The 21130-nt window shown below is 45.6% G+C and overlaps 1 protein-coding gene across 1 annotated transcript in view; it reads left to right on the top strand.

Moving 5' to 3' along the window:
• The window catches only part of exoc3l1 (exocyst complex component 3-like 1), a 295672-nt gene that overhangs the window by 226176 nt on the left and 48366 nt on the right, over positions 1-21130 (top strand). The window contains exons 2-4 of the mRNA XM_041192273.1: positions 5030-5190; positions 7957-8176; positions 18733-19405. Coding sequence (XP_041048207.1) covers positions 5030-5190; positions 7957-8176; positions 18733-19405 — 1054 coding nt within the window. The remainder of the gene's footprint in view (positions 1-5029; positions 5191-7956; positions 8177-18732; positions 19406-21130) is intronic.

Genomic DNA, 21130 nt, shown 5'->3' with positions numbered 1-21130 from the left:
TTGAAAGAGCTCTGCACTGTCAGAGAGTCAGTATTGAGGAAGCACCGCACAGTCGCCGATTCAGCACTGAGGGAGTGCTGCAGTTTTGGAGTGTCAGTACTGAGAGAACACTGTCCTGTCAGAGGGTCAGTACTGAGGATGCGCTGAATTTTCAGATTGTCAGTACTGAGGGAGTGCTGCACTGTCGGAGGGTCAGTACTGAGGGAGTGCTGCACTGTCAGAGAGTCAGTACTGAGGTCGCATTGCACTGTGGGAGAGTCAGTACTGACGGAGCGTTATACTGTCGGGGAGTCAATAATGAGGGAGCACTGCACGATCAGAGAGTCAGTGCCGAGGGAGTGCTGTATTGTCAGAGTGTTAGTACTGAAGGCGTGCTGCATTATTGGAGAGTCAGTACTGAGGGTGCACTGTGCTGTCAGAGAGTCAGTACTGATGGAAGGCTGCACTGTCAGAGTCAGTACTGAGGGATCACTGCACTGTCAGAGTCAGTACTGATGGAGAGCTGCACTGTCGGAGTCAGTATTGAGGGAGCGCTGCACAGTCGGAGTCAGTACTTTGGGCGCGCTGCACAGTCGGAGTCAGTATTGAGGGAGCGCTGCACTCCTGGAGTCAGTACTGAGGGAGCAATGCATTGTCAGAGAATCAATATTGAAAGAGCACTGCACTGTGGGAGTCAGTAATGAGGGGGCGCTGCACTGTCGGAGTCAATACTGACGGAGCACTGCACTGTTGGAGTCAGTACTGAGGGAGCACTGCACTGTCGGAGTCAGTACTGAGGGAGCGCTTCATTGTCGGGGAGTCAGTACTGAGGGAGCGCTGCACTGTCGGAGTCAGTACTGAGGGTGCACTGCACTGTCGGAGTCAGTACTGAGGGAGCGCTACATTGTCGGGGAGTCAGTATTGAGGGAGCATTGCATTGTCAGAGAGTCAATATTGAAAGAGCGTTGCACTGTCGGAGTCATTACTGAGGGAGCGCTGCACTGTCGGAGTCAGTAATGAGGGAGCGCTGCACAGTCGGGGTCAGTACTGAGGGAGCCCTGCACAGTCGGAATCAGTACTGAGGGAGCCCTGCAAAGTCAGGGCCACTACTGAGGGAGCGCTGCACAGTCAGAGTCAGTACTGAGGGAACGCTGCACTGTGGGAGTCAGTACTGAGGGAGCGCAGCACTGTCGGAGTCAGTACTGAGGGAGCGCTGCACTGTCAGAGTCAGTACTGAGGGAGCGCTGCACTGTCGGAGTCAGTACTGAGGGAGCGCTGCTCTGTCGGAGTCAGTACTGAGGGAACGCTGCACTGTCGGAGTCAGTGTTGCAGTTTTGGAGCGTCAGTACTGAGAGAACACTGTATTGTCAGAGGGTCTGTACTGAGGATGCGCTGAATTTTCAGAGGGTCAGTACTGTGGGAGTGTTGTACTGTTGGAGGGTCAGTACTGAGGGAGAGCTGCACTGTCAGAGAGTCAGTACTGAGGGAGCATTGCATTGTCAGAGAGTCATATTGAATGAGTGCTGCACTGTTGGAGGGTCAGAACTGAGGGAGTGCTGCATTGATGGAGAGTCAGTACTGAGGGAGCGTTGTACTGTCAGAGCGTTAGTACTTAGGGTGCACTGCATTATCGGAGAGTCAGTACTGAGGGCGCACTGTGCTGTCAGAGAGTCAGTACTGAGGGAGGGCTGCACTGTCAGAGTCAGTACTGAGGGAGCACTGCACTGTCCGAGTCAATACTGAGGGAGTGCTGCACTGTCGGAGTCATTACTGAGGGAGCGCTGCACTGTCGGAGTCAGTACTGAGGGAGCGCTGCACTGTCGGAGTCAATACTGAGGGAGCGCTGCTCTGTCGGAGTCAGTACTGAGGGAGCGCTGCACTGTCGGAGTCAGTACTGAGGGAACGCTGCACTGTCGGAGTCAGTGTTGCAGTTTTGGAGCGTCAGTACTGAGAGAACATTCTATTGTCAGAGGGTCTGTACTGAGGATGCGCTGAATTTTCAGAGGGTCAGTACTGTGGGAGTGCTGTACTGTTGGAGGGTCAATACTGAGGGAGAGCTGCACTGTCAGAGAGTCAGAACTGAGGGAGCATTGCATTGTCAGAGAGTCAATATTGAATGAGCGCTGCACTGTTGGAGAGTCAGAACTGAGGGAGTGCTGCATTGATGGAGAGTCAGTACTGAGGGAGTGCAGCGCTGTCAGAGAGTCAGTACTGAGGGAGCGTTGTACTGTCAGAGCGTTAGTACTTAGGGTGCACTGCGTTATCGGAGAGTCAGTACTGAGGGCGCACTGTGCTGTCAGAGAGTCAGTACTGAGGGAGCATTGCACTGTCCGAGTCAATACTGAGGGCGTGCTGCACTGTCGGAGCCATTACTGAGGGAGCGCTGCACTGTCGGAGTCAGTACTGATGGAGCGCTGCACTGTCGGAGTCAATACTGAGGGAGCGCTGCACTGTCGGAGTCAGTACTGAGGGAGCCCTGCACTGTCTGAGTCAGTACTGAGGGAGCCCTGCACTGTCGGAGTCAGTACTGAGGGAGCATTGCATTGTTAATGAGTCAATATTGATGGAGCGCTGCACTGTCAGTGAGTCAATACTGAAGAAGCACCGCACAGTTGGCAAGTCAGCACTGAGGATGCGCTGAATTTTCAGAGGGTCAGTACTGAGGGAGCACAGCACAGACAGAGATTCAGTACTGAGGGAATGCTGCACTATCAGAGTCAGTACTGAGTGAGCGCTGCACTGTCGGAGTCAGTACTGAGGGAGCACTGCACTGTCCGAGTCAGTACTGTGGGAGCGCTGCACTGTCAGAGTCAGTACTGAGGGAGCCCTGCACTTTCGGAGTCAGTACTGAGGGATCATTGCATTGTCAAAGAGTCAATATTGATAGAGCGCTGCACTGTCAGTGAGTCAATACTGAGGAAGCACCGCACAGTCGGCGAGTCAGCACTGAGGATGCATTGAATTTTCAGAGGGTCTGTACTGAGGGAGCACAGCACAGTCAGAGATTCAGTACTGAGGGAACGCTGCACTATCAGTGTCAGTACTGAGGGTGCACTGCACTGTCAGAGTCAGCACTGAGGGTGCACTGCACTGTCAGAGTCAGCACTGAGGGTGCACTGCACTGTCAGAGTCAGCACTGAGAGAGCACTGCACTGTCCGAGTCAGCACTGAGTGAGCACTGCACTGTCAGAGTCAGTACTGAGGGAGCGCTGCACTGTCGGAGTCAGTACTGAGGGCGCGCTGCAGTGTCGGTGTCAGTCCTGAGGGAATGCTGCACTGTCGGAGTCAGTGCTGAGGGAGCGCTGCACTCTCAAAGTCAGTACTGAGGGAGCACTGCACTGTCAGAGTCAGCACTGAGGGAGCACTGCACTTGTCAGAGTCATCTCTGAGGGAGCGCTGCACTGTCAGAGTCATCTCTGTGGGAGCGCTGCACTGTCGGAGTCAGTACTGAGGGAGCGCTGCACTGTCGGAGTCAGTACTGAGGGTGCGCTGCACTGTCGGAGTCAGTACTGAGGGAGCGCTGCACTGTCGGAGTCAGTACTGAGGGGGCGCTGCACTGTCGGAGTCAGTACTGAGGGAGCGCTGCACTCTTGGTGTCAGTACTGAGGGAGCGCTGCACTGTCGGAAGGTCAGTACTGAGTGAGCGCTGCGCTGTCGGAGAGTCATTACTGAGTGAGCGCTACGTTATCGGGGAGTCAGTACTGAGGGAGCACTGCACGATCAGAGAGTCAGTGCTAAGGGAGTGCTGTACTGTCAGAGCGTTAGTATTGAGGGTGCACTGCACTGTCGGAGAGTCAGTACTGAGGGCACGCTGCACTCTCAGAGAGTCAGTACTGAGATGATGCTGCACTGTCAGATGGTCAGCACTGAGGGAGTGCTGCACTGTCAGAGGGTCAGTTCTGAGAGTGCGCTACACTCAGCAGGCTATGAAAAGAGAGACAGTTCCTATAATCCAGACACACATCAAAATGTGTAACTGTTTAAGGAAGAGACATTAAAAATGCAATGTACTGGATATTGAAACAATGGCTGCCACAGACAGACACACATAAAACCTCTTTTGGAACAACGTGTCACCTGGTTTGTGAAGCTAATTCTATCAGAAATCTACCAGCAACCAAAATCTCGTAATAATTGCAACATCGTCTACACCGGACCACATCCAAGAAAGCAGCTAATCTAAATGAGCCACAGCATTTAAAATCTACACCTCAAGGGCAATCAAAGGACACTTAGCTATGTGTGTGTCTGTGTGTGTGACACCACCCGAGGAGGCTGAATAGAGAGGAGCCGTTACATCCCTTCTCACCTGGTTGTAACAGTCGGTCTTGGTGTTTTTTTCAGAAAGCCTGTGTTTTTGTCAACTCCCCCCATGCACAACACTCCTCTTCCCTCATGCCCCTCTCCCCAGTCAAAAGCTAAAGCCCCCAATGCCTTGCTCAACAACTGAAGCCTTCCCATTCATCAGCTCTTGTGCTCTTCCCCAACTCCAAATTATCACTCTGAGGTTGCACAAAGTTGGAGGCTTTAAAGTGGGGTCACACCAGGAAACACTTTGGGAAGCACTGTCCTAGATCAAGTTGAAATGGGCTTTAAAGCTCAGTAGTTTTGGTGGAAGCCAAATTGAGCACGGGCCAACAGGTGGTAGGTGAGTAGGTATCGCTTTTGATCATAGTGCTGGACATATATAAGGGAAAATATCAAAATAGAATTAGCTAATGAAACTTAAGGGTCCCAAGCTATATAGAGGTTTAAGGAAGATTACACAATTGTCCTTTGGTTACTTCACATTGTTATATTTTTGGTGCATTAGGTTCTGAGCACTTGGTACAGTGGAGTACTGACTGAACTTTACAATACCGCTTGGCTTTTGGTGACCTTGGAGGCTGACGATATATTTGTTCTGCTTTTGCAAGAAAGAATGACTTGTTCTGTTTGCTGGTTCCAGCTAATCAGAATAATCATTCGGGTATTTCAAATCTAAAAGCGATATTTCTATGCTTGGAAAGGAAGGACATTTTTGAAACTGCTGTCCGCTCTGATTTTTCAGATGCTATGTGGCCAGAGTTTGAGAAAGCTGAAAAGCTAGCCCGAGGAGCTGCATTAAAATGGGCCTCAGGAATCTTTTACCACCCAGATCAACTGGAGAGACTGGGCCAGTATCGCAAGAGAGAGACACAAAGAACATCCTCTGTTCAGTCCAGATTAAAGGTAAGTGTGTAATAGGACAGTGAGAGAGTGGAGTATTAGCTAATGTCCGACCCATCCCAACCTCCAGAATCCAGGCTGTGCTTCCGAAAAGTTATTCCCTAACTCTGACAACTCGGGAACTGATCCCATTCTGAATCTTTCAAAGAGTCATTGTTTGCTGAATGCGTTGACAGTGAAATCTATGTTGCTGACTGCAAGTATGAGGATTTAACCTTTGTGCTAAGCTTAGCTTGAGATCTCAGCTTTAGAATCTGTTTGTTCTTTGTCCTGGAGATCATCAAAGCACATCCATCTCATCAATTCCATGTTTATTTCCAAAATATTCACCTTATGCTTCCTTACTTTTCCTTCTTCCAAATTAAATAATAGTTATTTTTGATCTTAAGTGGATTCCTGTCCTGGTCCTGTGACCCTGGTTGGAACGTGTGTGTGTGTGTGTGTGTGTGTGTATGGAAATTAACTGAGGACAGGATTGGACTAGGCTGTGATGCCCCAATGAACAAATAACCTGAGAACACCCCCAATACCTAAGATCACTCATGAAGGCTCACTAGTGGCAAACAATGAAAACGTGAAAAAAATGAATATTTCACAGTGAACAACAAGTCAAGTACCCTGTTATCTTCAGTCCTACCTGAGTAATAAGCCACCCAAGCTCCCTGAATGTTGGCTGAACATTGCAGCTCAGGGAGGTCTCGAGTCCAACCCCTTCCTTGAGTCAATTAGTTGATCTCATCCAATATGGTAATGGGGCTCAGCAAGCATGGGCCAGGGACAGGGAACATGGGGCAAGATTTCAGCTCCCACTTGTTGTCCTAATGGAAAGTGCAGTCATAGAGTCACAGCATCATTTACAGTGCAGAAGGCCATTTGACGCATTGAATCTATGCAAGCTCTGTGCAAAGCAATCCAGTCAGTCCCATTCCCCCACTTGATCTCTGTAGCTCTGCAAGTTTATTTCCTTCAAGTGCCCATCTCATTTCCTTTTGAAATCATTTTTGTTTCTGCTTCTGCCACCCACGTGGGCAATGAGTTCCAGTCATGTTCACTCGCTGAGCAAAAAACCTCTTCCTCACATCCCCTCTGTATCTCTTGCCCAAAACTTTATATCTGTGTTCCCTAGTCCTTACCATCAGCCAATGGGAACAGTTTTTCCTTGTCTACCTTGTCCAAACCTCTCATAATCTTGTACACCTCCATCAAATCTCCCCTCAATTTCCTTTGCTTTAAGGAGAACAAGCCCAGCTTATCCAACCTAATCTTGTAACTAAACCCACCTGCTGTTCCCCCCCACCCACCCATCCCTGAAGCCATTTTGGTAAATTGCTTTTCAACTCTCCCAAGGACAGGCACAAAGGCATGATTCTGCTTTGACTGTTAAGAATGAAAGTTGGGCCAAGTACTGAAGCCCAGTGAGGAATCAGTGCCTTTGGGAGAAGAATAGATAATTGTTTTATAGAAGTGTTAATACTCCAATTAAGAGAGAAATCCCAATGCCCTGCAATTATTATATGATTGCTTTAGTCCTTCTGTTGTATGGAGGGGAAGAAGCTGGCCTGAAAACTCCATGGCTATGGAGATATTCAGACCTTCACAGTACAGAGAGGTCAGCTTGAGGAATGCTGGGTCTGTGGTCTCACACTGTGATCTCCAACCTTTGAACTTGTTTACTGCCAATCGTGCAGCTACAATATCCAGGGATCAGGAATGTGAGTTTTCAAATGTCATTAATAAGATAACTCTATTCTGCAAAAATAAGTCTTTTAAAAAATTTCGTCAGGAAGGGTGTTTCAGCCAGCCACATCCCGCATCTCCTAGCTATACATCGGAAAGATGAATCCAAATCGCCACAATGTCAACATACAAACATATGAATTAGGAGCAGGAGTAGGCCATTCAGCCCCTCAAGCCATCTTTGAAACTAGTCACTAGTTAACCATGTTTATAAACTAGGAATCCAGACACTTGCTGTAATTAGCTGACATTGGACTATTCCTGTTGATGTCAATCCAACCTCCATGAATAGGACTCTCAAGACTATTTGGCTTCATGACTTTAGGAAGGATGTCAAGGCCTTGGACAGGGTGCAGAGGAGATTTACTATAATGGAATGAGGGAGTTCAGTTATATGGAGAGACTGCAGAAGCTGTGATTGTTCACCTTAAAGCAGAGAAGGATAAGGAAAAACTTAATAGTGGTGCTCAACATTATGAGGGTTTTAGGTAGAGGAGGTAATGAGAGACTGTTTCCTCTGGCAGGAGGGTCAGTAACCACAGGGCACAGGCTTGGTATAATTGGCAGAGGCTGGAGAAGAAGAGTTTTTTTTACAGAGAAAGTTGTTATGATCTGGAATACACTGCAAAAGATTCAACAGTAACTTTCAAAGGAGAATTGGATATATATGCTTGAAAAATAAACATTTGCAGGATTATGGGGAAAGAGCAGGGGAGTGGGACTCATTGCATAGCTCTTTTAAAGAGCCAAAATAGAGATGAAGGGTAGAATGGCCTCCTTGTGTGTTGTAAGAATCATTGGGGAGGGGCTTTATGTGTGGATGCCATATGGTTTGAGAGTGCACATAGCTTAGGCTGCAATTACTTCTTACATATTTAAACATTCTTCTCTATTTGGTCATGAGGTAGCTCAGCTGGTTGAGTACAGTCCGTGATATTGGACATTGCTTTCCAGCAGGAGTGGAATCCTTCAACTGTTCCATCTTAATGTCTAAATGAAGACTGAGGTCAAAGTTTCTTTCTCTCTCTGCAGTCTGCTGTTCAGTCCTATCTGGAAGGGGTTGGAACAGGCCTTGGACAGCTAAGGGCGTCTCTCGATGATGTCAGAGCAGTACGCCACACACTGGTTGATGTACGTGAAGACTGGAAGAGCAAAGTCAACGGGTTTGAAGGCTTGGGGCAGCTGAGCAGCCTGGTTTCTGAGCATGTCCAGTTGGCCACTGCAGTACACAATCTACAGCAAGTGTTCTCAGGTAAGAGGCCTGTAGTCTAGATTGTTTACAATATCCATGTCCCTGTCTAATTAATTCCCATGTTAAAAGGCATACTATGCACACAGTTTTCCTCCGACGGGGATGAATTCAAAGGAGCAGTCCCACTGCCCAAAGCTGAGGAGGATATATATTGGCTAGAACACTGGGTAATTTCCCAGCTCTCCTACAAAATAGTGCCATAGGATATTTACTTATAGCTGAAGGTACAGGTTTAAAGTCTCCTCCAAAAGACAACACCTCTGACACTGCAGCACTCCTCCTGGAGCATCACTAGATTTTGTTCTTGTGGGATTTGAACTCACAACTTTCTGATTCAGGGATGAGAATGCCAACCACTGAACCACAGCTGATACTTTAAAGGACAGATATTGATGCCTAATACTAACCAAATGATATGATGCTTTCAGGCCACTGGAGTCTGAAAGAATGGAGTACTGAAATAGGAGAGAGTCCCACTTGCCATTTCTGTGCATCTTCTGTGAGAGACAGCAATCTGGGCTCAGTTACATTCCCACAGTCACAGAACAGACTGACACTGCCTTGTCAACTGGCTGCAGGACTCACAAGTCTTGTTCCTGTCTTCTTACCCTAGAAGGATAACCAACATGGGGAAGGCAGAAGTAATGGACTTAGTGAGAAATAGCCGGACTAAATCGGACCCACCCAGCAAATGACTTCACAATGAAGCAAAGAGTAGAGTGACCATTCAGAAAAACTGTGAGATTTGAAAGAGTGATTTCAAAAGCCTTAACCAGGGGCTGTTTGGAATAAAAGCCGGAACATAGAATATGTAACTACGGCAGTGGCATCTTTTTACAATGCATATGGAAGGAGGACGCAAATAGTATTATTGACCAATCACCATGGCAGTCATTTGTGGGTGGATTGCCATGAAAGGTGGAGTGAAGTTGATCTCCTGTTGCCTATGACAAGAGTATTGGAGCTTGTTTCAGTCAATAGTTAGTCATCGCAACAACCCTGAAAATTTGTTTATTGTTTGCGTAACTTTTTACATAACCTTCCATTAACTGTGCATATCTAAAGTCATGGGCTGGGATTTTCTGGCCCCATCATGGCAGGATGGTGGGAGATTTGGCAGCCCAGCCAAAAGCCCCTTGACTTTTGGCAGAATGGGACGATTCAGGCAGCGGGCAGGGCCGGAAAATCCCGTCCATGGTGATAAATGGCAATTCCATCATTACCTTTCTGAGAGTAGGACATATTTCATGTCGGGTTAAGTCGCAGGGTACGGGCAGGCCTCCCCTTCATGGTTCCACCTATGCAGCCAGGTGACACGATTCCACAGAAGCAAAAGACTGTGCATGCTGGAAATCTGAAATAAAAATAGAAAATGCTCGACATACTCATCAGATCTGGTGGCATCTGTGGGGAGAGAAACAGAGTTAACGTTTCAGGTTGTGACCTTTCATCAGAACTGAAAAACATTAGAGATTTGAGAGGTTTCAAGCAAATACAGAGGCAGGCCAGAGGGTGAGGGGAGGAGAGAACAAACAGGAAGGCCTGTGATGGGGTGGAATACAGGAGAGATTAAATTCCAAAAGGGAAGATTGGTGGCAGCCTTCTGTCTTGTAAGATAATGGTTTGCACTGTGTGGTCAGCGATTGCTAAACATTGCCTGGTGTGGCTCAGAGCCCCACTCTGACATGGCCATCTCTGCTACATTTGCTGCAGAGGAAGACAATGGGCTGAGAAGTTGCACGATTTGCTGGCCTCTTGTTCCCTCTGGACCCCCTCCTTGGCCAGCTGAGCTTTTTGTTTCTGCTTACCTCTTCCAATGCCCTTCCAAACAGTTAGCCTCCAGAGGTCATGGCCATCAGCGCCTGTCTCCCAGTTGTCAGTATTAACGTTCCCCTCTGAATATCTCTTTTGCAAGTGATCTTGTAGCAGAGGTATGGACATCCGGGAGGTTGTGACCCAGTGGCCAATTCACCACACAGAAAGTCTTTTGGTACACAGCCATCATCCATCCAATGAATGTGGCCAAACCAGCACATCATTGGCACAGCAGAGTGCATGCTGATAGAATTAGCACACTCCAGGACCTCTGAGTTGGTGACCTTGTCCTGCCAAGAGATGCCAATGATATGTCTGAGACAGAGAAGCTAGAAACTGTTCAGCCTTTTCTCCTGTCTAGAATATATTGTCCAGGTCTCATCACTGCAGAGGAGTGCGCTGAGGACATTGACCTGGTAGACTCACAGTTTGGTATTCTCAGCCAGGTTGCTGTTGTTCCACATTCTCTTACTCAGCTTGGACATAACAGCTGCAGATTTTGCAATGTGTGTGTTGATCTCAGCATCAAGTGACAGATTGCTGGTGATTGTGGTGTCTAAACATGCGAAACTATCAACATCCTCCAGTGTCGCATTGCCAAGGCTGATAGATGGCAGTATGGCAACATTCTGGACCATGACATTTGTCTTGCTGATGCTGATGGTCAAACCAAACTCTTTACAGGTCTGAGAGAACCTGTCCATTTGCTGCTGAAAGTGCTCCTCAGTATAGAATGTTAATGCAGCATCGTTAGCGTAGAGCAACTCTCTGCTGAGGACTTGGCACATCTTTGTCTTGGATACCAAGTGAGCGAGGTGGAACAGCTGTCCGTCAGTTCTGCTATGTAAGTAGACACCCTCTGCCAATGACCTGAGGGTTTATGGTTAGCAGCAAAGAGAAGAATATGTCAAAGAGTGTCAGTGCCAAAACACATCTCTGTTTGACAACACTGTGGCTCTCAGAGGGCTCTGATGTTGCCCTGTCATAGTTGACCTTGCCCATCATCTTATCATGGAAAGAGGAGATCACATTGAGCAGCTTCAGTGGGCAGCCAATTTCTTCAATAGACTACCTCTGCTCATATGGTCAAATGCCTTGGTGAGGTTGATGAAGACAATATATAGTGGTCTCTGTTCACGGTATTTCTCTTGCTGCTACCGAACTGAGAAAATCATGTCAATTGTAGATCTTCCAGTTCTGAAACCACACTGGGATTTGGGCTAGATGCGTTCAGCCTGGATCTGCAATCTGCCAAGGGCAACATGGGCAAATACTTTTCCCATTATGCTCAGCAGGGAGATATCTCAATAGTTGTTGCAATCGCTGCAGTCTCCCCCGTTCTTGTACAGGGTCACAATCTTCACTTCACACACATCCTGGGGCACTGCCCCCTCCCTCCAACAAACAGCGAAGTTCATGCAGATGCTCCAGGAGTACCGATTTCCCATGCTTCATGAGTTCAGGTGGTATAGAATCGGCACCTGGAGCTTTGCCCATGGCAAGTGGGTAAATAATGGAGTTTGCTAAGCTCCACCACTGGAGTTCAATCTCCAGCTATGCCAAGACAAACAGGCTTTCTTTGGTGTCTATAGCTTCCTCCATCACAGTGTTCCTCTTTGAGTACAAGTCAAGATAGTGTTTCACCCAGCTCTTCAACTACAGTAAAGTCCCGCCATTCGCTGGGGTTCCGTTCCTGCAAATTTTAACGCAAAATGAAATTGCGAACAGCGAACATACTTTATGTTGGGAGTGAATTAAATAGGTTCCAGCCTTCCCCAGATCTGACATTTCTAAGGGCAAAAAAGCAATAAAAACTATGTTTTGAGTAAATTCGAGACAATTTTATTGCAGAAATTGTTTGGAAATGTAAGAAAAGAAGAACAATGTATATCTTGTCAATTAAAGAATTGTACAAGTTACAAATTACGTTGCATTACTGTATAGTACAGGTACTATACTTTATTTGAGGGTGGAGGTAGAGGGAATGGGTGACGTGGCTGATGCAGGCGATGATGTGGATGAAAAGAACGATGTTACTGTTGACTGCTTCACCTTCTATTGTTCAACTTTGTAAAGTTCTCCATAAGGAGCAATAGCTGTGTCAATCGGTCTACAAAAGGCGATGCTTCTTTCCACGCTTGTATCATTTCAATCAATTCTTCTGTAGAGAGTTCCTCTTGATAAGATTGAAGCAACTCATCCACTTCAGCTGTGGTGATGTCTTCAAATCCCTCCCCTCCAACTTGTTTTGCCAAGTCAACAATCCTGGCCAGTTCAGTATCCACACTGGGGAACCCTGTGAAATCATTCACAGCCTCAGGCCAAACTTTTTCCCAGCAGGCAGTTATGGTTGAAGCTCTAACCTCATCCCATGAGTTCTTAATTATGTTTATTGCTATGAGGATGTTGAATTCTTTCCAGCAATTACGGGCTATGGTTGAAGGGTTTGCTTCCAGAAGATGAAGGATATGGCTGAAACTTTGTTGGGTGTAGTAAGCCTTGAATGAGGCAATGACTCCCTGGTCCATTGGTTGGGTAAGTGAGGTCGTATTTGGGGGTAAAAACAAAATGTCAACATCTGGATGGTTCTCTGCAAGAGAGTGTGGATGCCCAGGTACATTATTGAGGATTAGTAAGACTTTGAAAAGCAGGTTCTTTTCCCTCAGATAAATGTGGATCTCTGGCAGAAAGCAATTGGCAAACCAGTTTTCAAATACGGCTGCTGTAACACAAACATTATTGTTAGCCTTCCAAAAGACTGGCAGATGAGATTTATTTTTGCCTTTGAAAGCTCGAGGGTTTCCTGACCTATAAACTAGTGTTGGTTTACATTTAAACACAAACACTGGCCCTTATCTTTTTCCTCAGACTGTCTAATGTACCTTATTGTGGATTCATTCACTGAGTATTCCCTAGCCAGCATGGTAACACTTGCACAATTTTTCAGTCTATCTAAGATTGTGTCTTTTTGGTTCAAGTGTCATCACTTTCCTGGGACGTTTTCTGCTTGGCACTGACTCACTCATTTTTAGTAAAGTGCTACACTGTACCTGTACTGAAAAACACTTGCTGTAAAACACAGGAAACCACATGCAGTTAAAAACGGCACTTGCGCAGAGGCGGCACGTGCGCAGTGTGCGCTTTCTACGTGGGAAAGACAACAAGCAGCACTTTTTATGGCCTCTGAATTCAATGTTTTATGAACATTTCAGGACTAACGTATATTTAGGTGAGAAATTTAACATTTAAAATTGTGGATGAGTGAAGTTTTGGGGCCACGAACCGCGATCAAATGTTCAAGCACGCTAACTGATTCGAATTCATGTTAGAGGGGTCGCAAAAGGCAGGAGTTGACTGTAATTATTGCAGTCAGTGATGACCTCCCCTGACTTTGTTTTCAAGTGAACCATTTTCTTTGCTGATGGGCCTGTTGCCTTTTTGATCCCTTCATACCTGCCCCTGACATTCCGTGTTCAAGGACATCTGGATATCCTGGCAGAGTTGTAACCAGTATCCACACTGGGGAACCCTGCCTAGCAGTTAGTTGTATTTTACTTTGTTAGTGCATTTAGAGTTTTTGTGCTCGGATCTCTCTAGCAATCAGTAATAGGCTCAATTACAGTGATGTCAACCTCAAACCAGTTGCATTTTTCCACTCATGTTTCCCATATGTTGAGGATGGTTTATTGTAGATGGTGTCTTGACATATGCTCCATTTCACGTCTGCACTGTGTGGGAATGCTAGACAGCGCCTGTTCAACTGAGCCACAGAACTGTTGGTTTTTATCTAGTAGGCAGTATGGTTGACTTGAAATGAGCATGGCATTTCTGCTTTGAATGTAAAACCTTCAGGTGCTGCATCCTCACCCTGGCGCACACCAGGGAGTGATCTGTATCACAGCCTGTATTGTGGTAGCTGCATGTTTTGAGAATGTTGTTCAGAGAGTCATGTCAGGTGATGGTCAGATCCAGCTGGTGCCAATGCCCTGGTGCCAATGCCTTTGATGTCTCCAGGACACCTTGTGACGTGGTTGTTCTGAAAAAAGGTGTTAGTTACATAAAGCTTATGGTAGCAGCAAAGTTCAAGTAGTCTGTTTATTCTCATTTATCATTCCCAGCCCATGTTTTAGAGGCAGGGGGTCCATGGTCTGCTTTTGTGTTGAAATCCCCCAGTAAGTAAAGATGTCCTGACTTAGGGATTCTGCTAATAGCATGTCAAGCTCCCCATAGAATTGTTCTTATGCCTCTGTAGTTGAGCACAGTGTGGGAGCATATATACTCAGGGGGTTAATTGGCCCTGTTTGAGTTAAAAGACGGATGGAGAGAACATGTTCTGAACCATTTCTAGAGAGTCTATCATTGAGAGTAGTGGGTTCCTTACAGTGAAGCCTACACCTTGCTCACATCGTACCTCTGAACCCTTCTCCTGCCAGCTGAATGTGTAATGTTTTTCTTTCAGTAATCCACTTCCAGTGAATCTGGTCTCTTGTAGGGATGCTATGTCGATGTTCAGCCCATCAAGTTCCATATCAATGACACTCTTCTGCGCGTTATTGACCATCTGCAAGTCGTCTGACAGTCCTGTGCGTATGGTCCTGACATTCCAGCTTGCCAATCAAAGAATTCGCACCTTCTTTCTTTTTTTGCTTGTTTAGGTTGCTTTCCTGGTCCAATGGATTCCGCCCACTTGTTGAGTAGGCACTTTAAACTACAAGCACCCACTGAAGCAGATAGATCATGGTAGATCAGCACCTTCCGAGTTGGGGGCTGCCTGACTTGAGGTGGACAGTGACTGACCAGGGGGTCACAAAGGTCCCTCCCACTGTTGGTGACAGTGCTGGTGCAAGTGGCAAAATGGGACGAAAGGTCATTGACCTGAAGCGTTAACTCTGTTTTTCTCTGTCTCCGCCAACGCTACCTGACCTGTTGAATATTTCCAGCATTTTCTGGTTTTGTATGGAATTCTGAAATCTTTCCAGTTGTTGTTTCTTCCCATGTCTGGCCATTCTGATTCATTGCCTAAAGTTCATCTCTTGCTACTGCAGACAATGCTTCCTTTCCTCTTCCTGTTTAAAATAAATATTTTCCTGGAGCATACTGCCTTGGTTGCAGGCAGATCATTGTGTGTGAGAGAGACTAGGGACCTTTATTAAATTATTTTGTCGTTAGGCGTCAGCATGAACAACATTATTTGCTGTAAACATGGAGCAGAATCTACAACCGGAAGTTCATTGGTATATTTATCTCCCAGTAACTGAGGATATACATTGTCATCTGAGTCACATAAGTACCACACACTATCCCTGTGAGTGAGCAAAGTTCACTTTACAAATTAGCATTTCTTGAAACTGACCAGCATGTACCATAGGAACCTCTCTCCCTCTATCTGTCTCTCTGTCTCTTCCCCAAGAGAATGTCTCCACTCTAAATTTCACCTTTTCTTTAGCTAAACAAAAGCTTGACCTGTGACCCTTCTCCAGTTCTCCCATGCCCAGGGTTTGGCCAGTTCAGTTGCTAATTAAACTTGTTACCGCACTCTTAGGTGTGAGCTGCTGGCAGCTATTCCACTGAAGAATGAAGCCCCGGTGATGATGATGATGATGATTAGGTGTGCATGTGATCGGAATGTCTGAACAGCCTTGAGCTGATATGGTATACAGGAAAAACGTTGGACAGACATTTCAACTGGATCTAATTTACATCCCCAGAAGTAGGGTGTGTTGTATGGAGCTGAATCTAACTTAATAGCCTCGTCTTGATGTAAATTAGTCTGAAATTCCTCCAAGGCCAATAGTCAAAAGTTCCAAAACTTGGCAAGCTGTTATTCTCGATGCAACTCATTCCCTCATACATGTGATTTACTTTACCTCAGTTCACTCCTCATAGCAAAGAAAAGGTGGTGGAGGCAATGAGATAAGTTTTGTAGAGAGAAGACCCTGATACTTTCAAGTTCACTTGACGGACAGCTCAGCAGCCAGAAGCTACTGTTCTGCAGTATAGAATGGTCAGCAGGTAGTCAATTCAACTAGAATTATCATGATACAAGCAAATAGCTAAAGACACTGAGGTGGGTGTATGAAACCTAACCTAAACTTCAGAGCCTTGAACACATAATCTAGGCTGACATTCTAGTCCAGTGCTTAGGGAATACTGCACTATTGGAGGTGGATGAGACATTGAACTGAGGTCCTGCCTGCCCTCTGAAGTGAAGAAAAAAGGATTTGATGCACTATTCAGAAAAGAGCAGGGGAGTTCAAACCAGTACCCTGGCAAACATTTGTCACTCAGAAAACAGGAAAAACTGATGTTCTGGTTATTTAGTCCATCACTGTTTGTGGGACCTTGTTGGGGATAGATTGGCTCCTGTATTTCTTACATTATGACAGTGACTATGCTTCAAAACTACTTAATTGGTTGTGAAGTGTTTTGGGATTGCCGGAGGTTGTGAGAGGCTTGAAATAAATGCAAGTCTTTCTTTCCTTTTTCAGTACATTTAACATTATGGACATTGGTCCAAGTTTAATGTTGCTAAGTGGTGTAGGAATGTAGGTTCATATTGCCCATGTACCTCATTGTTTGGCAGATGATGAGTCAACACAGCTTTCAGTCTTGCTGAGCAGAGGTGCTTGTGAAGCAAGCCTAATTGAGAGAAGGTTGCTCATTCATGCCTTGAGTGTTGGTTTGGTCACTGTTTATGGTAATAAAACAGTTGAAGAACTTGAGTAGACCATGTAACCATAGTAATTGAATTATTGGGAGATAACATGAACGTACCTTCTTGGCTCCATGTTACCTGAACTCTGCGTTGTATGTCTTTTGATGTATGTTAATTTAGAATTAGTATGCATGGAATGTAGAGATCATAGGTAGAAATGGTACAAGTGTTTTGAGTAAACCATTGCTGTAGTCATGCTGGAATTGTGAAGAGTGAAACTGAGTTCCTACTGTGAATCATGAACTCAACGATAATCATATAATATGGAATTGTGTTGTATGATTTGACTGAGTAATCATGTGGGATTGCGTAACATGAGCTCATTAAAGACTATTGGAGGTTTACAACTGATATCTGCACTTGAAATAACAGAACAGAACAGGAGACCAGCCCAACAAGGGTGGTGAGGGGTCTTGTTATTTTTGTTTGAGGAGGTATAGGTTAGAAATTGTGGCTTTCGAATTTTGTTGGATTACTCCAGGTTTCTTACTGTAGCTTTGGCATGAAACTAGCAGGAACCCAGTAAAACTGCACACAGCCATTTTCAACCATTCCCATGTTTTATCTGTGGCCTCACTCAGCTTGCCTGTTAAAGTTACATCAGGAGGCAAGTGATCACCTCATAGAATCCTAGGGCCACTGTCACAAGTTCAATCTGCTGTTTCAACATCCTGCTGCTGCTGTATAATCTTTGTTTTCAATAAAACCTCTTTCATTGTTTGCAGCCGAGATCCCATGGTCTGAGCCAATGCTTATCATTCCATCATTCAAACACTTGGAGAGCATATGAGGGCTTGTGTCAATTTTCTGTTCAAACCTTGGGCAAAACTGCATTAAAGAAAGAATTTCTATTATTACAACACCTTATCACGCCCTCAGGAGGTCCCGAAGCACCTCACAGCCATTGATTGTTTTTGAAAACTAGCCACTGTTGTAAAGTGGGGAAAGTAGCAACCAATTTGCACACAGCAAGGTCCCAGGAACAGCAAATGAGATGAATGACCAATTATTCTGTTTTAGTGATGTTAGTTGAGGGAGGACTGTTGAGTGGGACACTGGGGAGAACTCCTTGCTCTTTTTTGAATAGTACCATGGGCTCTTTTACTTCCATTCAAGCAGACTGGATCTTGAATTAATGTCTCAACTGAAATTAGCACTTCTGGGAATGCAACACTCTCTCAGTACTGCACGGGTGTGCCTAAGAGTGCTGGTGTGGATTATGTGCTCTCAGATGATTGTGGGGCTATGTGGACAGAGCAGGGAAATGGGACTAATTGGATAGCTCTTTTTGGCACAGAAACAAAGGGATGAGTAGCCTCCTTCTCTCCTGTAAAATTCCATGCAATTCTGAAGCAAAGATGGACTCAGAATCCCTTGCTCAGAAGCAAGGGTGATACCTACTAAACAAAGTGACACTTTACCAAATTATCAGATTCAGACTCACACTCTAGTTCATCATGAGCAAGAACTTATATATAGGAATGAATTATCAACTCAACCTCTACAAATGTGACGTCCGTGGCCCTGTTCCGTGAGGAGATGGCCATATACACATTCAGGTTGGGTGTAGCCTGTAAGGATAGCTGCTCTGCTTGTCCCTTCTCTGCAAACTTATCTGTCTGGATGGCTGTGGAGAAGGAGAATGCGGCATCTGCCAGTACAGTAATAATGGGGATGCTGGTAACAATATTTTAAGTTTATAAGAGCCCTTTGGTTTTTATTTCTACTGAAGTTCTTTATTATCTGTGCCTCTAAAAAGGGGGAACTTTTGTTTGGGTTTTGGTTGATTACACTCGGACAACTCAGTGCCTTCTAATTGGTTATTTTAGGAAAGGCTTTAATTGAGGAGTCCTCCAGGAAAGGAGTTGATGAGGAGGTAAAGAATTGATGGAAAGGGAGGGGCACGGAACAAAGTAAATGAACTCTGTAGCTCTGATAAAACTTAGATAAGTAAAAACAAAATTCACTGTTTAGAATGCAAAGTGTTAATGAACTGATTGACCAAGCCTGATCTATTCGATTGCAGTCCCTGAGGCTGTGACTGAGACACGGCTGCTGATCGAGGACAGGAAGCTGCTGGAGGCCCACAGCAAGTTGATGGTGATGGAGTGCTGGCGAGACGACATTCTGTACCAGCTGTACCGAGCCGGGAGGCAGAACACGGAAGGGGAGCAGATCGTCTTGTCGTACTTTAGCGTTGTTGACCAGCTCAATGAAGACCTTGCCAAGGAACTCTGGGATGTTGTAAGCTGCGGCCTAACCCTGGTTAAACAGGACCCATCCCTGTTTGTCTCAGTAATTCGTATAATTGAGCGAGAGGAGAAGATTGACCAAATGACAGTGGACGGCCAAAACCAACACATGTTTCTCCCTCCTGGACGGCCCAAAAATCTGCGACAGATGTTTTTTAAAGTTATTGAGCAGTCAACCGCAGCACAATTCAGAGCAAGGCAAACTGACACAAAGGGACCAGGACTGGCCAATCATCTAGCAGCCTTGCAGAACAATATTCTCAATGATTTGAAAGTAGTAAAACACTTAATGGTGCAGTGCTGCCCTCCCCACTACAATATTCTTCAGACCTATGTGCTGCTACACCACAGTTGTCTTTCAGGACATCTGCAGGATATAATCTCATGGGATTTGGAGAAGAGTGAGATCTATACGGTGCTGAATTGGATACGCCGCATCTACCACAGGTAGGTGGCAGGGAACAAGGAGTGGCATGAGTGTGCAACAGTCTGGTCTGAATTACAATGACATTTGGAAGTGCTTCGGAATGGCTAGTTTGGTGAACAATGTTGTATTTGTCTTGTTTTTGTATCAATGATGCACACAGGCCGTTGACATTGTAGCTGAACTAAATTTATTGATAACACGTTTTCCCACCATGAGTGCATATCTGCAGTAACTGAATTCTATCAAGACAGCTTCCATCATCTGCTATCTGACCTTCAACCCCCTTGGCTGGCTGACTTGGGGTCAGACCATATCTAGTACAGAGTAAATAGTATCTAATACTGGAGTCCACAACCACAATCAACTATTATCATGACATTTCCCTTCTTAAAAAAAAACTTCTATACAACTCAAGTACACAAAGTTTCTTATCTGTTCTTTCTCACTCTGTTTTGAACAGTCTGTTTTGTCTTTTACTCATCTCTGTAGTTTTTTCATAATTCTTCCACTGGATGTTCTGAATGGTGATAGAGGTGATTTTGAAAGACAAGGGGCCTTCTCCAGCTCTGTGTCACTGTCACCCCTTGGATAGTTTTCAGGCCTCTCAGGCTTTGTCTGGTTATCTGTTGTTTCACTGGTGCATTCTGGCTTTTGATCTTCAGCTACACTTTCTGGTTCAGAGCAGGGTTGCGTTTCATTTGTTTTCCGTAAGAATTTCCGATATCTCCTGTACTGTTGTCCGTTTGGAATCTGCACTATGTATGACCTTGGTACTTCTGTGATTCCTGTGACAACAGCAGAGTTCGTGATTCCTTCATGCTGAATCCTCACTGTCTCTCCCATGGTCAGGTCTAACAGTTGGGGTGCAGTTGGAAGCTTAATTCTTAGTCTTCTTCCCAACAGGAGCTGTGCTGGAGATGATCCAATGCCCTCTAATGGAGTATTCCTGAAATCCAGCAGAGCCAGGTAGGGGTCTCTACCGTCCACCTTTGCCTTCTTCAACAGGTGTTTTAAGGTCTGCATGGTATGTCCCATCATTCCGTTGGATTATGGATATTTGGGATTTGGCATAGTGTGGCAAAACTCCCAGTCCTGTGCAAGTTTGTGAAACTCAGTGCCTGAGAATTGTGGACCATTATCTGAGATGAGCACTTCAGCTATGCCGTGGCGAGCAAAACTTGATTTTAAATGGTTTATTACAATGATGCTCTTATTATCATTCCTCAGCAGCACTGACTCAAAAAACTTTGAGTAATTATCTATTTCTAATAGGTGCTCACTGTTGTCAAATGTGAACAAGTCCACTCCAATTTTCTGCCAGGGCCTCTCTGGAACACTGAGCAGTTGAATTGGTTCTTCTGCTTGTGACTTTCTGTACTTTTGGCACACTGCACACACACTCACCATTTCCTCGATTTGTGCTCCCATTCCAGGCCACTACATTACATCTCAAGCTCTTCTCCTGCATGTTTCCATACTGAGGTAACTTTCATGTATGCTCCGCAGCATTTCTTTCCTCAGTGTCGCAGGAATTATGATCTTTTCTCCCTTGAAAAGTAGTCCTTCTGCTACATGAAGTTCCTCACTAAAGTTTCAGCACTCTTGTGCAGCAGAAGGGGCTCCGCTCCAGTGTGTGGGCTAGCCAGTTTACACAATCTGCTTCAGTTTTCTCAGTGTGGCGTCATTCTTGGTCACTTCCCTGATCTCATCCTGTTTGGTTACAGCCACAGGTGAGTTCTTTGTCA

The sequence above is a fragment of the Carcharodon carcharias genome, chromosome 7, assembly GCF_017639515.1.
Source record: "Carcharodon carcharias isolate sCarCar2 chromosome 7, sCarCar2.pri, whole genome shotgun sequence".
NCBI classification, from domain to species: domain Eukaryota; kingdom Metazoa; phylum Chordata; class Chondrichthyes; order Lamniformes; family Lamnidae; genus Carcharodon; species Carcharodon carcharias.
The sequence above is the reverse complement of the archived record's forward strand: the minus strand, read 5'-3'. Positions and strand labels throughout refer to the sequence as shown.